This window comes from Alternaria hordeiaustralica (assembly GCF_023758085.1).
Source record: "Alternaria hordeiaustralica strain BMP 2776 chromosome Unknown scaffold_2, whole genome shotgun sequence".
In the NCBI taxonomy this organism is placed as follows: Eukaryota; Fungi; Ascomycota; class Dothideomycetes; order Pleosporales; family Pleosporaceae; genus Alternaria; species Alternaria hordeiaustralica.
The window spans coordinates 1600058-1616639 of record NW_026056774.1 but is presented as its reverse complement, the minus strand read 5'-3'; the positions used below and the strand labels follow the sequence as shown (position 1 = coordinate 1616639).

Below are 16582 nucleotides of genomic sequence, written 5' to 3'. Positions count from 1 at the left end.
CACATCATAGCCTCTGTTGATGCAATACGAAAAGCCATCAGGAATGCTGACTTGCATCCGAAAGAAGTTCCTTGAGTCCGGCTACGTCCCCCTAGATGGCCATGCGGATGGATGCCAAGCAGCATCAGACCCCGTCCCGCATAAGTCGATCTAGAGCTCGAACATTCCGTCTTCTTGCTGGCCCATTCCAAACCAGCTTCCGAGGGTGTTCCAGGCACTCTGCTTCTCTCCAGGCAGCTGAACGCCATCAATCTCCTCTTGAGTAACGCTGTACCATTCATCCTTGGGAATCCATCCAATGTATGCACGGTCTCCGAAGCCTCCAATCCAGTATATCTCCTCGACAACGAGACGCACCCACTTGCTCTCGTGAATGCCACTGCCTGGCAGCCACCATGCAGCATCCGGATGCTTCTTGACATAGCAAGCCGTCACACCCAGCTTCTTGACAGCATCCATATCGATGTCCTCGAGTCGTCCGACGAGTGAGAAGCGAGGGAGAGATGCGGGACTACGCCACTTGTTGTCCTGGGGGTGCCATCGCATGCTCAGGGTGATGTTGGAGCCGGCATCTACGTTCTTGAAGGAGGTCGCGATGGTGATGGCGAGGATGGTCGGGTTGCCTGAGTCGGACTCGCAGTCGCCGAAGTAGTCCATCAAGCCTATGGGCGCGCCGCCGACATCCGAGGGTCGTTGCTCGGTGGTGTGAGAGTCTGGGAAGACGGTAGATAAGGTGCCGATGTTTTCTAGGCGCATTATCCTGCGAGCTTGGACGGCGGACTCGTGGACCGTTGGGATCTTGAAGCCGGATCCATCGCTGGAGGACGGGTTCGCGAAGAAGTACTGTGGTGACGGCAGGTTGGACGCTGTGGTGACGGAGATGAGGCCTACGAGGGCAGCTTGGAGACGCATCTTGCTACTGCTTGTATCTGAGTGAGGCAAAGATGTAACAGGGTGTTTCGAGAGCTAGATCGCTACAGTGAAGGTGGTGGCTGATGGCAAACAGCGACGCGTCCGAGCGAAGCTACGGGACGCATCATGCGACACCCAACCGCGGCGGGGATCTCCGACTAGGGTAAAGGTAAAGTCTATTGCGGAAGGCATGACCGTGTCCGGCACAGAGATGGCTCATCCATAAGCATCTAAACACAGCATGACCGCGCTGCTTGATAGTGGCTTGAGGGTCATTGAGAAAGTCGGCGTGTCTAATCTGTTGTCCGTTGTACTTGTTGATGGGTCGCATTATCTTATCTGATCATCTCTTGTAAATGTGGAGGCGAGATCTCCGTTCCGAACATCTAGACGCAGCAGCCTGATAGATGGTAATTTCTGCATCGGCACAGCTATCTAGATGCGCTCTGCCTATTCATTGCTTGTGGGAAGTGTCTATAGTGAATGCATAGTGGCCGTTCTGCTGAGCTCGATGCTCACACTTGGATGCACTAGCGCTGCACGTGATCTCGGCTAATCCGGTGAGCCGCCGTCCACAGCCCTGGAGTCATTTTGACCCTCTCGTCGCCGCCCAGTCACCGAACACCCAACGACCGCAACCTGTACGTATTCCGCCCGCTCCTACGACTGCACCTGCATCAAACGCGGAGCCTTGCGAAACCAAGACTTTCAACTCGCACCCAACACCCGAAACCCCAGAGGTACACCGCTAATCGGACTTTGCCACCACACAGACAACTTCGAACGACTCATCACACCCATTAACAACCGCCAATATGGGAAAGGTTCACGGATCCCTCGCTCGTGCCGGAAAGGTCAAGTCTCAAAGTAAGTCTTGGCTCATGTGGAACGATTGCGAATGTCTGCTAACAATGCATAGCCCCCAAGGTAAGCTTCATCCATCGATACACCCACGCCTCCAGCCGATAGCGACACGTCGAATCACGACCACAATCACGCGACGCCTGAGGAGAAGGATAGAATGAATTCGGATGTCATGTGGATGTGGACAGCCGACTGACACGCTACGCAGGTTGAGCCCCAGGAGAAGAAGAAGACCCCCAAGGGCCGCGCCAAGAAGAGGCTCACATACACCCGCCGTTTCGTGAACGTCACCATGACCGGTGGCAAGCGCAAGGTCAGTAGACATCGCGCATTTGTGTGATGGGCGAGAACTGACACGTCCCAGATGAACCCTAACCCAACCTCATAAGCCAAACACTAGAGGAAGGGCGAACGAAACGAGCACTATGAGCTAGAGAATACGGTCATGAATTCGGTTTCTTCAGGATGGCTATGACTCTGGATCAGAGGGAAGTGGGAATCACGGACGTCGCCACGGCACGTTCCTCAGCAGCAGCATGATCCCACACTTTGGGATGATGGGGGCATATTCATGGCGTACATGTACATTCTGCTTTTTGCACAGCTGCATCACGAATTCTAGCTGCTTGTGTTCCCAACTCTGGTCTTCTTGGATTGTGTGCCGTGTGTTGTTTCTTGTCGCGTTGGCTGACCCTCTATGCTTCACTCGACCCGATGCTGTGTCCATCCATTCAATCGCGTTTCAATCCCCATTGTGATTACATTATTTCACGTCTTCGAATTGGCACCATCATAGCATCTTGGTCGCATTCAAAAGCGGACAAGCCCGTCCAGCTTGTGAAAAATCCTTCATCAATAGCGAAGCACCCTCGGTAGGCCTGCCTTCATCCAGATCTATAGGCTAAGAGCTTTCTAAGCTCTGCATTATCTGTCTTTAGTCCAATCCTCGAGTGCTGCATCGTAGATCTCTTAAGATCATACTGCGGTGGGAACGGCAGGTCCAAGCGGCGATCTACGTCACACCCGAACCTCACTCCACTTGAGCTGTCAGAGCACCAACACCTCCATTTGCAGAGCATCAACAGTACGACACCAACAACAACAGCAAACATGTTCAAGCGATTCTTCGGAGAGGTAAGCCATTCTAGAATTGGTTCTCAGCATCACCTGCTAATACCATCCAGCACGGCGCAAAGAACGTCGTGACACTCTTCCACGCGCCTTCGAACCAAGCTTCCACTCGCGTCCTCACCCTCCTCAAACAAGCCAACGCACAATCCGTTGCGCACGCGACTGAAGACCAAGCCAGCTCCCACAAAGCTCAGGACAAGGCCGAGCGCACAGAGTTCGAGCTTGATGTCACAGAAGCCCCACCCACAACCGACCAGCTCAAGAACATATTGGACTACTTGGGCGGATCAGGCGCGGCAGGCAAGGTTATCAGCGGAGCAGAAAACGAGACTGATGCCATGAGAAGGTTGAAGGCGGACGGAGGCGCGTTCCAGAGACCGCTTGTCGTGGACTGGAATCAGGGAAAAGCTGGTATGTCCGCAAAGGAGAAGAGAGGCTACTCGTGCTAACCCTGACAGTCGCTGGAGAGAATGAGAGCGAGATCATGAAGCTGATACGGTCGGTACCGAAGGAGACGGAGAAGGTGTAGAGCGTGGAGAGATGCGATCTGTACTATACCCACTCCACTCAGCCTGTGATTCCGGATACTACATACTGGAAGTTACTATTGGCCTTCGAGATTGCTGGACCCGGTATGTCTCAAGGCTTCTCCGCTCAGTAGCTCGGGAAGAGACGTTTTGCCAGGCGGCCGGTAGCTGCGCCGCCGGTAAGACACTGATGCAAATCAATGCACATGCAAAAGAAATCCCAAGAAAAACTTCTTCCAACACTTCGTAAGGTGTAAGTGTCGTATTCTCTTACTGTTCGTTGCGTCCTTTTGCTTCACCATGTCGAAATTCTCTGTGACTACGTCTTTCTGTTTCTGTTCTTTTACAGTCACTCAATATCTTTACAAGTCACGCCAAAGCTATATAGTTGGGCCAATAGCATGAGCGGAAGAGCGGCGCGCGGAGATTTCGAGCGTTGGTTACTCACGCTCACCTCCTCTTTCTGGCGGCGCCAAGACTTGTTGCTCCTTCCACCTCAAGCAGCGACGAACTCTTGTTTATCGTGCACCCTCGCGCTTGCCACAAATCTCTCAAGTATTCTCAACCTCGCGTTCTCCATCGCAGTTGCTAGTTTCCAACGGCATTCGGCGCCGCTCAAGACCTTCCCCTGCTGCAAACACCACCTCTAGTTGTCCCACGCCTACTCACTTGCACCTCCCTCGTCAAGCGAGTAGTGAGTTCAGCTATGTCGGACACTGCCCAACCGCCGGGAACTCCGCCCGCTGCAGACACGCAAACCGCAACAACGGCAGACGAGCAGCCTGCGCCCCCCACCGATATGAACAGCACTGTCGTCGACCCAGTCAACCATGCAACTAGAGACCCCAAGTTCAGTCCGGGAGCCGGCCAGGCCTTCTTTTCTACCGAACTTGGTACCCGCGCTCCCCGTTCACTAGGTCCAATTCGTGCGCCCGTCATCGCACGTAGCGTCCAAGGTCCTGCGGCTGTGGTGCAAGCAGCGACTCATTGGCAAGTGAAATACAAGAATCAGTGAGTAAATTGCCGCGCCCTACTCGAGCCCTATGCTGACTCAACTAGGTGTCTCTGCATTCTACCCTCACAGGGGTGGACCGTGGAAGACCTGTGGGATGCCGAAGATGTCCACATCGAGGGCAGGAAATTCTGCGAAGAGATGTTGACCTTCATCTCTCGAAACACCTACTACGCGGCGGACCGATTCGCTAAGGATTGGGCGCTCGCGCATCCAGATCGAGTCGACTTTATCGGGCTTCAGATGGGCAACGTCTACGACATCAACGATCCGCTTGCCATCGTCGACCAGATCTTCGTGTTCGGCGAGCCTCTCGGGTTCCCTCGTGTATTCCTCTGGCACGTCGCTCATATTCTGATTACTACATGGATCGAGATGAACAAGGCGACTAACGAGACACTGCGCGAGAGCCTGACGCCACAAGCACGCACTTGGGGTCAACAGTCCACCAATGAAGCAACCCAGCCTTCGTCCACCCTTGTCGAGATGTCTACAGACAAGAAAGGCAGTAAGAAAAACCGCAAGATCACACGATCTCGACCCAGCAAACTGACCACACCGGCAGAGCCTTCGTTCGTCGTCGATAAGCCAGACCACGTCGCGAATGAGTCTTCCGGAGTACCAGATCAGCCCAACATGCGCTATGCTCCTCCACGCATCCCGTCGCAGGGTCTTGTTCAGCGTGGGGGTCATTCTGCTCCATTGAGGAGCGGCGATATGGGTGTTCCGGCGGGGCCCTCGAGACCGTCGCCCAACATGCATGCGCTATCCTTGAACATTCCAAAATCCAATCGTAACATGAACTCTGGATCCTACGTTCAGCAACACGGCTGGGTCGAGAACAACAACCGCACTGCATATGGTCCATACCCACGACAGCCTTCTGGCGCTATGCCTGCCATGCAGTCGCCTCACTTCCTACCCCCGCAAATGGCACCGGGCCAACATATCGCTCAGCCAATGATGTCGGGTGTAGTTCCGTATGTTCAGGTGGTCCATCATGGCTTTGCTCTCCAGCACCCCGACCCTGGCCTGATGTCTCGAGCACAACTCAACTACCAGCAGAACATGATGCAAGCTCAGCCAATAAACCCTATATTCACGCAGCAGCCACACAGCCAGCACGTCTCGATGGGCGACATGACTAACAACATGATGCTTCAACATCAGGATCCTCGTGCGCCGGTGCCCCGTCGTTCCAATCCACCGCGCAACCCCCAAGAGCTCTACGATCCTTACGGTGGCAACAACCCTAAGTTCAACGGTGCCCCGGGTCATAACAACACAGGCCGGAAGGGTGGTAACAGCGGCTTCGCCGCTCAGTCTGGTCGTGGCCGCAAAGTATCCAACCCAGGCGGGCGAGAGTCATATAATAGGTCCAACGCTGATTACAGCGGCAACGTTCCATCCAGCGGACCTCGATATGCCGACTACAACAATCGACGTCGCTCATCGGAAGACGACCCGGCTATCACTGGCGACTCCGTCTCTGGTTGCGGTCATACATGGATTGGACCCAAGAACCAGACCGTCACCGAGCTTTGGATCGGAGATTTGTTACCCGATACCGGCGAGTCTGAAATTGCACAGATGTTCAAGCAGACGATCGGCATCAACCCTATCGCGGTCTCCTTGAGGGGCAACAAGATCGGTGCAAGTTCTATTCATGCCTTTGCTACGTAAGTCAACTCGCTGTTGTCTCTGTGTATCCGCTGACACATCCAGATTCGTATCAACTGCAGACGCCAGCGTAGCCTTGGGCATTAATAAGTTTAATCCTCACGTACGTGGAGTCCGACCCGTTGTGACGGTACCAAGGCGATTCTACCAGAGGGATATACCATCGAGTTCAAGCTATTTCGATCAGTCACATACTGGGCGTGATACTTCACGCATGTCGATTCAGAAAGACGATAAGCCTGTCACTGATGTAGAGTCAAATGCACCTATAGAGAGCGCCAAGGCATCGTACTCTCCCCAGGATGCTAGAAGCGGCCTGTTGAAGAAGCCATCCCCGCAGTTGGACGTTCCTAGCTATCCAGAGACAGGAGACGTCAAGCTCGAGATGCCCAAACATCAGCAGAAATCTCCTACAAAGAAGAACAAGGGCAAAGGTAGGCGCGAATCAACAGTCAAGAACACCGATGCAGCCGATGAGAAGACGAAAGCTGCTGCGAAGCTGAACTCTGATGGCCCAGCTGTCACGAAAGAGGAAGAGAACGGCACAGAGTCTACCAAAACCATCACTGAACCTACGAAGCCAGCGACTGTCGATGGGCCTACTTCTTCGGCTGAAGAACATGAATCCTCTCCCTCCAAATCTACACCAGCGCTAGATCGACCGGAAAATGTAGCCGACGCCTCTACCGTACTGCCACCCAAGGATTCGGAGACGCAAGAGGCAGGACAAGACGCCAAGACAACACAGAAAGAGCGTGACACTGATGTCCCTCTCAACTTCGCGGGCGCCCTTGCTAAGAATCTAGAGACTAGATCTGACGCTACTTCCATCGCTAAGAATAGTGAGAACACAGGTGGTGGGCCTTCGAGTACAGCTCCGATAGAATCGCCTGTGCATTTAGCAGACAACGACGTCTCGGACGATGAGGCCAAGAACGACACTAGCTTCCATTCTGCGCCAGAAATCCAGCCTGAGTCTGTGCAAGCGCAGCCGCAACCAGAGCTCCAGGACAAGGCGATGACTACGAACCATGGTACTACAACCCCCACCCAATTCTCATATAAAACGACTGACAGTACATAGAAACCACAAAGTCGCCGTCTATACCTACCGAGACCAGCCTGGATAAATCCCCAACACTGATCACCCCGCGCAATACTACTCAGTCTGATCCACCTGTAGCTGCGCCGCCAAAAGAAGATACCGCGCCTCAGCTTCCAGCGTCGGAGAGTACACAAGATCCTACAACAACCGCTACTGCTCAAGGAAACGAAGGAATGTCAACAGCTGCAGAGACCTCACCCGTCACTGCAACCAAGAAAGCTGGTGCTCAGCAGATGCAGTCGCTCCATCCGTTCGCGAAGAGCAACAAGTCTCAGGCCAAACGAGAAAAGGAGGCCAGAAAGAAGCAGCAGAGGGTGAGTCTTGCATGTACGAAAGAACATGAAACTTATGCTGACTTTGAATTTTCACCTATACAGAAAGAAGACGCTGATCGGGTCGCTAAGGCGAAGGCTGATAAGGCCATATCCTCACAAAAGCCCAACGACGGTCCCTCCGCTCAGGGTGAAACTGGGTCTCTAGGAGACTCTGTGAACTCACCTGGAGCTACAGGTACAGTTGCTGAACCAGAAGCGGCCAACTCAAAGACTGGCGGTGGTAGCACCATAGGAGACAAGAAGTCCAAAGGCAAGGCGAAGATGCAGCCAGCTGGTACCAGCTCTACCGATGGCGAAGACAAGGCTGTTGCCGAATCGGAGAATGGTAAACCCAATGGTAATATCAACGATTCCAAGGATGTCTCTTCAGTAACTCACCAGGCGGAAAAGATGGAGGCCTACCTCGCCGTGCCAGCCAACCAGGGATCTTCGGGAGACTCTGGGGTAACCCCAGTTGCTGAACCGACCCCCTCAACTCCACCATTTGTCCCTTCAATCACCCCAAAAGCACAAGGCTCCTCCCAGAAGATGCCCGCCCAGGAAGTAAATGATCCCCATAACCTCACTTCCAATCAACAAACTCACGTTCCAGGTCACTCTCGCCGCTCTTCCGCTTCCACGCTAGTCGGAGAAGAGCGAGTGTTACCGTCTGCTTTTGCCCCTCCTGCCCCTACCCACCCGGACTCCTCGCGAACCGTCTCTCCTGATGAAGCACCCCAGCTCGACGCCACCCCGACTGTAGCACCCAAGAAGAAAAAGAAGAAACCAAAAAAGAAGAAGACCGCACCCGTCCTCCCTTCAGTTGACCCCGACCCCCCCAGGGACGGGGACTATCATAACTATAATCCTTTTTCGTCCCAAATGAGCCACATAGATGCAATTCGTCGGGCTAACAAGTACGATACTACCTCTTACTATGCGGTTACGAACGCGCGAATGGAGAGGGATGCTGAAGAGAGCAGAAGGGCTGCTCGAGCCCTTGCGGATCTGAATGATCATGCTAGCTGAGGAATGAAAAGACGCTGGTCTGTCGTCCAAAACGTGTACGTTTCACTCAACCTTCAAGCGCAATGTAGCTAATTGTGTTCACAGCTTGAAATGACCGCTCAGGTCGAGGCTTGATGGGTAGATGTGCCTGACGATGGACTTAAGAGGCTGTAGCTTGGGAGAGGGATGATTATGGCTTTGATTTCTTGTTCTTATTATTCGCTCATGGTGCATAGTTGATGAGGCTGATAGCCACATTCCACACTGCGAAGGCTGGTATGGTCTGCCTATCACCTGCTGGAGACGAAATGAGAACATATAAACTTCTACTTGTCTGCATGATTTCGCGTGATTTATGCTTTGACTTATTGCGCACTCCTCATTTATGGGAAAACACTCAACGTTCTAGAGCCAACGTTGACGTCAGCTACCTACTCCGCATCTTTCTACGTTAACGTAGGCTGCGGACGTGTTCAAATTGTTCCTTGTTTGAGGTGCTCGCATGGTGTTTAGTTGATCAATCCGCGCATACCTGGGAAGCGTGATTGTTTCATTGTGATTCTTATTATATACTTGTAATCTGAGAAATGCCAGTGTACGCCGTTTTCATGCCGCTAAATCCAAGACGTTACTAAGCTACCATGTCGTACCCGTCGTTCTCTCCCTCCTCACCATGACACCCAGCGTCACCATATCCATAAACATCATGAAGCGCAGCCTGGAACGCTTCTATCCCGCATTCCAGTCTCCCTCGTTCTTCCTCTACACCCCCAATATCGAAAAGCACCTCTCTGCGCGCATGCCCCTGACCAAACCATATAGACCCAGCGCTCTCGCTCCAATTCGTCTTCAAGCTGTCTTCCAGGCCGCGGCGGCAGAAAGCTAGAAGGTCTGCGTGCTGTTTCTCCGAAGGCGGCGCGTGTGCATCACCGGCGTAAGAGGGGATAGTATCTGGTGTTGCGCCACGGAGAAGTTCGGCGATGAAGATGCTGAGTTCGTCGATGTAGGTGATGAGTGGCGGTGGGTTGAGATGTGCAGAGGGCATGGTGCGACAGCATATGTACTCTAGTGGAGAGAGTATTGACCTGAGAGCCTGCAGCATGTGCGTGAGCGCGGCGAGGACGTAAGGTAGCTGGAGCAGATGATGGTCGTCTTTGAGTTGTTCTGTACCCCGAATGAAGGCGTGCGATACCGATACGATGCAGCCGACGGTTGAAGCAAGACTTTCCAGCTGAGTGATACGCAGGTCAAAGATCATGGTGTCTAGAATCATGGGTAGAGCTTGCAGCATGGGCCTAGCGATGGCGAAAGCTGTGCTTGATGAGAAGGCTTCTTCCAAGTATGCGGGAAAGATGCCCTGTAGCAATACCGATCGCAGTGCGACCCTATCGCCAGTTGGCGCCTCATCAGTGCAGAGAGCAGTTGTGAGCTGGTTGACCAGATAAGCCTGTTGATTGTCGGCAGCGGCTTGCTGTGCGACAGTCTGGATGAAGAAAGACAGCTGTTTCGCAGTCCCTGTATCTGAAAGCTTGGGCGCGTATCCGCAGAGGCGAGCGACGACGTAGGTAGGATCTCCAGCTGGGAGTGGGAAAGCGACCGAGTCTGTGAAGAAAGGCAGCACAGGGCAGATGTCGTTCGTGTATTGCTTCAGGAACTGTACGATCTTTTGCACGAATTCGACGTATGCGCCGGTCACCGTTGTGCCTTGGCGGAGCTGCTGGTAGTTGTACTTCATAGATGTCATGAAGTCCTTCAGCATTGATGCGTACAGCCGTTTCATTTCGCCGAGACGTGATGGTTCGGCTCGGGTGATGGCGTGGATGTCGTCGCGCATGTTGGAGAGAATGCTGGAGATGAGAGCAAGGCGTCGCGTGCGCAGAGTGTCGGCAGTGATGTCCCATTTTCCAGTCTCTAGATCGCGGAAGAAAGGTAGGTTCTGCATGAGCGGGTGGTGCTCGTCCGTTTGCGCGATGGCGTGCAGCAGTCTGTGCTGGAACCTCAGCATCGACTCTCGCTCGACCAAGCTTACCATTAGAGCCTGGAAAAATTCATGTCGATGCTCTTCGTACGCGGCTGAGTTACAGTCAACGAGAGCAGCCATGAAGTATGGACCGAATTTGCGCGTCTGTTCGGTTTGGCGTAACTGCTTCCACGATACCTGGCTAAACGAATCGAGATAGTACGACCATGATCTTTCACCCGATAGGACCTGTCCTTCTGCAATTCGAACCCATGTATCGATGCAATCCATGAGCAGGTTATCATCTGGCGAGTTTTCCGCGCCAAATGCGTTCGACAGTAAGTGCCAAAGTGGAGTCTGGATGAAATCCAATCCCGATTGTTGAACGGTCTTTGCGGGGACATCGACATCCATATCTTCCAGATCATCCATATCAGGAAAGTCACCGTAGTCCTGGCTTTCCTCGCTTGTCTGTTGACTTACGTCTTTCTTCATGTTGGCTTTCTGAATCTTCGCATAATCCTGAAGGACCTTCATGACGTCGCGAATAACGTTGACGAGTCGATGATCTTCCAGATGAGGGAGCTCCAAAAGATGCATGACGTCGGAGTCCACCAAAAATTCCCTTAGGGATGATTGATCTTTTGCATGTTGAATGGCCCTGCTCATCCCTGCAATGCAGTCTCTTAGCGTCGCAATGACCTGACCCTGGTTCTTTTCCATCGTTTGACGAACCATGACGGCAGAGACATCAGTAGTGCCGTCCAGAACACCAGACTTGAGATAGTCGTCAGCTTCGGTCTTTGCCAACTTGTACTGAATGAGCGTTTGGTGCATGATGTCTTTGTGCCAGGATGCAAATGGCCGTGCAGAGGTATATGGCTCTTCGGTTGATAGCTGATACGTAGCAAGGTTGGCCCAGGCTCGAACACTGACTCTACATGCTTCGCGGTGAGAGCTCTCGTGATTGACTAGGTCACGAATGTGATCAAGCTTTGGCCGACAAGCGGGTGGCGCAGCCCAGTATAGCGTTGAGAGTAGGTCATGGTGATTGCGTAGCGCTGCGAGATTTTCTTCGTCCAGGGGCTGGTCCTTGGGGTAAGCACGCCCATGATTAGGTAGAGAGCGGAAGACAAAGCTACGAATCTTCTTCTCGGGATAGGCAGTACTCATACCCTGAAGACCTAGAGCGAGACACTTCAGTGCGATGTGAAAGGAGTTCTCATTCGGCTCGACGTTGAGTGATGGAGCAGTGGCAAGGTCGTTGAGAAAGGGTACCGACCCAGCGCCTACTTCACGTCGTAGGCTTTTGAGTCCATTCTTGCCAAAGAAATCCAAGACAGCGTTGAGCATCAACTCCGGACGTCTCCAATGCCAATGAGCAATCAACCGGTGGCATCTTGCAAGATTGGCGCGGACGTATCCATTCAGCGACGTGCTGTGCTTCCTGTACGTACTCGGGTATAACTCGAATAATCTGCGTAAGAGATCTCGAATGCAAGCCCAGTTGTCGCTTTGGAAAGTCTCCCTCCGACTTCTAAGCGGTATGCCGGACGAATCGATCTCGTTGTAGGGAAGGAAGGTGAACATCGTGGCCCAGGTAGCCTCGAAGGCAGGTAAAGTAGTAGCGCTGCCCAGCTTGGAACTAAGCTCTTGACTGACCAGATCCCAGAAACCCCATGCTGGTATGTCCATCTCCTCCAAAACATGCATGCATATGACCGTGCTCTCAACAATCACGTCGGTATCTTGTATACCCTTCTCGCGTACGGAGTGTCGCTGGTTTTGTTCGAGAAAACTACCAAGACTGGGAATGCCGTGTCGCATCAAGTGAGCGACGATAGTCTTGGACAAGCTTTTGGCAAGACCGATAACACCGACTTGGTTTCCTGGAGCAATGGTAGGATGTTGAGCGATGTGGTGGATTTGAAGGCCAATGACAAGAAGGTATGCCATAGCACGGACCACACCATGAGTATGACTAGGATCTTGGCCGTTCAGGGTACCTTGAGCAACCAACAAGCTGTCAAAGATTGTTTGGCATAGCCGCAACAACTTGGCCACACAGTCATCTCGATCGATGGGATCCAAAAAGCTGAGATGGTGGGTGATATAGCTGATAAGTGATCGTGCCAATCGAGCTGAGTTCAGCGGACTTTCGTGGACTGATGATGACGTATCAGGGTCGGGTCCATGGACTTCAACAGGTTCTGATACCGCTTTCACAAGCTCTTGTAGCCTAGAAAATGTTTCATCATTCCATGGGCCACATCTGACTGACAGAGCGCCATGGCTGATGGTGCAATGGCCGGCCAATTCATCGAGGTCACGGCTACCGGGCTTGCTGACAAGTAGAGCTTGGCGAAACTCGTCAGCCCCGATGAACGTGGAAGAATGGAAGTACGTGTCGGTGGCTAGAGAGTATACATCGAACGTGATCGGGTAACGGGTGCCATAAGGACCCAACCCGTGGAGTACGGGCAAGCCGTCTTCCGTGTCGACCTCTTGTGGTTGAGGAGCGTCGGTGTTCTTGAGGATCTCGTCAACTGCTGGCTCGCTTGGCTGGCGGTATTCTCGCGCATCGACATCAATTCGTTGCGCTTGTACCTTTCGCTTCAAGCGTCTGCGAACCGGAGGTTGTTGTTTGCTTGGACCTTCAGTTTGGCCTTCTCCGACGTCTCTCGCGGAGGGAAGGGGCGGCAGTTCGGTATTGTCATCTGCGAGATACCTCGCCAGCTGTGGGTTTACGAAAGGCTGTTCGCTAGGCAGCTGAAGACCAAACTGCTGATCGACACGCAAGAGGCCCTTCTCGAATGCGATTTTCCTGTGGCCACGGCCAAAGTCGTTCTCATCGCCTTCAAGTTGCGCGGTTCTGAACGGAAGAGGCACCTGACGCCCAGCTCGTCCTGGATCCTTGCTTGATTGGACATGTTTCTTTCCTCGTTGCGTAGATTTCCTGACCTGGGTCGTAGAGCGCTGGAAGATATGGAGGCCTGCGGGGATGCTTTTACGTGGGCGTGTACGGGACACGTCCGTCCCGGCTTCAGATTGTACCTCAGTGCCCTTCGCAGATGCGGTGTCAGCTACTGGAACCTGCTCGGCATGCTGCTGGTTATCGATCCGATCAGCCAAAGGATGCCGGGATCTCCTTTTTTGCGATACGACATTTGCTCTCGGTTTCAGTGTTCCCCGTTGCCACTGTCGTAAAGTGGTATAGGCCTCTTCTGTGTCTTCAGTGTTATGCAGTCGTATCTGCTTGTCATGTGGACTTTGACGGGCTAAATCTGGTCTTTGAAGCGCTTGCCGTCTGGCGATCCTAAGGAACTGCGGCATCTTACTACTCGGTCGAGAAGGCGAAAGATCAATGTCAATGACACTCATGGCAGGTGGTGGGGTTCTGCGTGATTTCTTGGAGTGGCCATGCTTCCTGTTCGAGGATTGACCACCAGACGATCGTTTCCCAGAGCCAACGTTCTTTGCCAACCCGTCTGATAGTCTGACCTTCTTGGATTTCGCGAAAGCGTCTGTAAGTTTGGTCTGCTTTCTCCGCTTTGATCCAGTCCCACCGAGCGTAGGGAGTGGTAGACGGTCGTGTTCCATGTCGGACAGGTTGTCATCGGCATAACGATCGTCAAACATTGCAGCTAACGCAGAGGCGTCGGCCACAGAGTCTTGCACCCTTTGCAAAGGCCGGGGCTCAGAAGCCATGGGCCCGTCATCTGAATCATCAGATATGACAACAGGAGCTTGCGAAGGCGTGTTGGAAGCTGAACTTTGTCGAGGTCGGCCAGCAGGTCTCATGATTCTCTGAGCGACTCCACGAACAGGCACTGTTGGCTCGGGGGAAGCAGCTGCATTGATACGCGCGCGTTCCCGCTCGCGCTGTTGAGCCTTCCGTCGCTCTTGTGCCTGGCGATCGAATCGCAGCCAAGAAGCAGGCAAAACTCCCTTGATCTTTCGGCCCACATGACGCATGTCATCGTCACTCTTCTCTGCCTCACTAGCAGAGCCTGCAGCCGAAGATGAGCTGTCCGTTATCACTACCCTTGTTGGCCGACGCAGTTCTCCACCGGATCTTTGTATGCTGCGCGGGGCAGGCTCGGAGTCTGAGCCCTGGAGCATCTGAGGGTCTTCTTGCATGACAGACGACGTAGACGGCGTCGGCAAGTTTGGAGCAGGAGTTGATACACGCAGCATAGCTGGACGGCGAGCTGACGTGGTTCCATGTAATGGCGGACTACTTGAATACGGCGGCGAGTTCGGAGGTATGGACCAAATATCGCGTCGCATATCACTGTCTTCAAAAATGCTTGTCGGTGCCGCCGCTACTTGTGTGGATGAGAAATTAGGCTTCCTACGCTTGGCTGCATGAGGGTGACGGAGCTGTGTAGAAGGAGGACGTCTGGCGGGACCAGAAGTAGGCCGATGAACGAGATCATTTCTTGGACGTGGCAGCACAGGTGTAGAGACGGGTATCTCGACCTCGGGAGGGCTGCTTGTGGGGCTTTGATCGGGATTGAACTCCTGTTCTTGCGACTCATCGTTTGGCTGTCTGTGATGACCCTGAGGGGAACGTGAACGTTCTCTTCGCACCGGCTTGAGGCCTCTACTCTGTACTTCTCTCCGATACATCTCACCCTCCAACGCATATGGGTGCATTTGGATGGGCTTCCGTTGTCGAAACTCGCGTCTTGCCCTATCATCGGCGATTTGTCTTTGTAGAGCCGTTGCGGATGGTATGACAACTTGAACTGCCGTACGACGATGGGGCTCAGCGAAAGCAGGAGGGGGCGATTCCAGGTCCGAGGGCGGATCTGAGAGATCATCGTCGGAATCATCGGACAACGGCGCGATGCCGAACTCTCTGAGTATGCTTGAAGCATGTGTAGAGGTTTGAGGTTCCCCGGGGACAGTTGATTGTATCGGGGTAATCGAGGCATCGGAGAGGGGCACAACATGGCCGTCGTCGAGTTGAGGTATGGACACGGCAGAGCTTGGCTGGAGAATCAGGGATGCCAGGCGCTGTGACGACGGAGGTGGTACAGCCTGTCGGTTTCTAGGCGTAGGTGAGCCTAGCAGCGGATCAGGGCTCTCGGTGGGCTCTCTTCTTGTACTGCGCGTTGATTTGGGCGTGAAGGGAGATGGCGTAGGGCGTCTCGGCGAGCTGTGTTTGGTAGGCGTGGCGATGCCCGTCTCTTGCTTCTCTATCCCATTGATGCCTTCGTCGGCATACTTCTCTTCTCCCTCCTCTTGGTTGACTCCGTGCACCTCTTCCGTGGGTGCCTCATGCCGTCGGACCGGCGCGATGCCATCTTCGACGCGTTCGACGCGTCCACTCAGGCCAACACTCTGCCTGGAACTCTGACTCTCAAGCTGAGACTCGTCTTCTTCCTCATCCGAGTCCTGGACAAAACCTTTCTGTCGCCATTTGGACATTTGGACGCGCCTGCATGTCGTTCCGCGGTTGGATGCTGGCGGGGTGAGGTTTTGGGTGATGGCTGAAGGCATGGCGCGTCGTCCCGTGCTCCGCTTAGCGCGTGCTGGCGACGGCGGCGGGCTCAACTTTTTGCCCGCGGGAGTGCTTTCGTCATACATGCCAGTCTCATTCACCGTCACTCCACGCAACGAACACACGAAATGGCGGGACGTATTCTTCCAGTCGCGTTGGCAACTATTGTTGGTGTGTCAATTGGTGTGGCTACCTTTGATGGAGAGTTCAAAAAACAGCGAATCGCACGGATGGAGGAGGAGTACAAACGGTACGCAGAGTCCACAGGTGCTTTCGTCACTTTCACTAACGTTCGTGTCAGGGAACTCGCCGCTGCAAATGCTTCCAGCACCCCGAATCCCATCCCCGTAGCATCGAGTGCTGTAGCACCCCCACCTTCCGCACAAGTACAGGCTCAGAAAGAGGAAGCTGTGGCCTCCGCTCCTGCCGACAACTCGTGGTCAAACGTGCTTGGGCTCTGGGCATGGAAGAAGGACAACAAGACGGAAGCCGCGCCTGCGACTGCAACGAGTAGTGTGGAGAATCCCAAAAGCAAGCCTTGAATGCTACCATAATGGATT

The 16582-nt window shown here is 53.6% G+C and overlaps 6 protein-coding genes across 6 annotated transcripts; 4 read left to right on the top strand and 2 right to left on the bottom strand.

Moving 5' to 3' along the window:
• Positions 1-150: 150 nt before the first annotated feature.
• Positions 151-912, bottom strand: J4E84_002001 (uncharacterized protein; the record flags this gene model as incomplete). The annotated part of the gene is made up of 1 exon (XM_049384630.1): positions 151-912. One exon carries the CDS (start codon positions 910-912, stop codon positions 151-153), a length of 762 nt encoding a protein of 253 aa, XP_049247986.1.
• A 1974-nt stretch (positions 913-2886) lies between these two features.
• Positions 2887-3436, top strand: J4E84_002000 (uncharacterized protein; the record flags this gene model as incomplete). The annotated part of the gene is made up of 3 exons (XM_049384629.1): positions 2887-2910; positions 2961-3318; positions 3366-3436. The coding sequence occupies 3 exons, from the start codon at positions 2887-2889 to the stop codon at positions 3434-3436; spliced, it is 453 nt and encodes a 150-aa protein (XP_049247985.1).
• Positions 3437-4140: 704 nt separating this feature from the next.
• Positions 4141-6129, top strand: J4E84_001999 (uncharacterized protein; the record flags this gene model as incomplete). The annotated part of the gene is made up of 2 exons (XM_049384628.1): positions 4141-4445; positions 4494-6129. The coding sequence occupies 2 exons, from the start codon at positions 4141-4143 to the stop codon at positions 6127-6129; spliced, it is 1941 nt and encodes a 646-aa protein (XP_049247984.1).
• A 211-nt stretch (positions 6130-6340) lies between these two features.
• Positions 6341-8574, top strand: J4E84_001998 (uncharacterized protein; the record flags this gene model as incomplete). The annotated part of the gene is made up of 3 exons (XM_049384627.1): positions 6341-7160; positions 7211-7545; positions 7609-8574. 3 exons carry the CDS (start codon positions 6341-6343, stop codon positions 8572-8574), a joined length of 2121 nt encoding a protein of 706 aa, XP_049247983.1.
• Positions 8575-9184: 610 nt separating this feature from the next.
• On the bottom strand, positions 9185-15949 carry J4E84_001997 (uncharacterized protein; the record flags this gene model as incomplete). The annotated part of the gene is made up of 1 exon (XM_049384626.1): positions 9185-15949. The coding sequence occupies one exon, from the start codon at positions 15947-15949 to the stop codon at positions 9185-9187; it is 6765 nt and encodes a 2254-aa protein (XP_049247982.1).
• A 201-nt stretch (positions 15950-16150) lies between these two features.
• J4E84_001996 (uncharacterized protein) lies at positions 16151-16564 on the top strand (the record flags this gene model as incomplete). The annotated part of the gene is made up of 1 exon (XM_049384625.1): positions 16151-16564. One exon carries the CDS (start codon positions 16151-16153, stop codon positions 16562-16564), a length of 414 nt encoding a protein of 137 aa, XP_049247981.1.
• Positions 16565-16582: the final 18 nt, after the last annotated feature.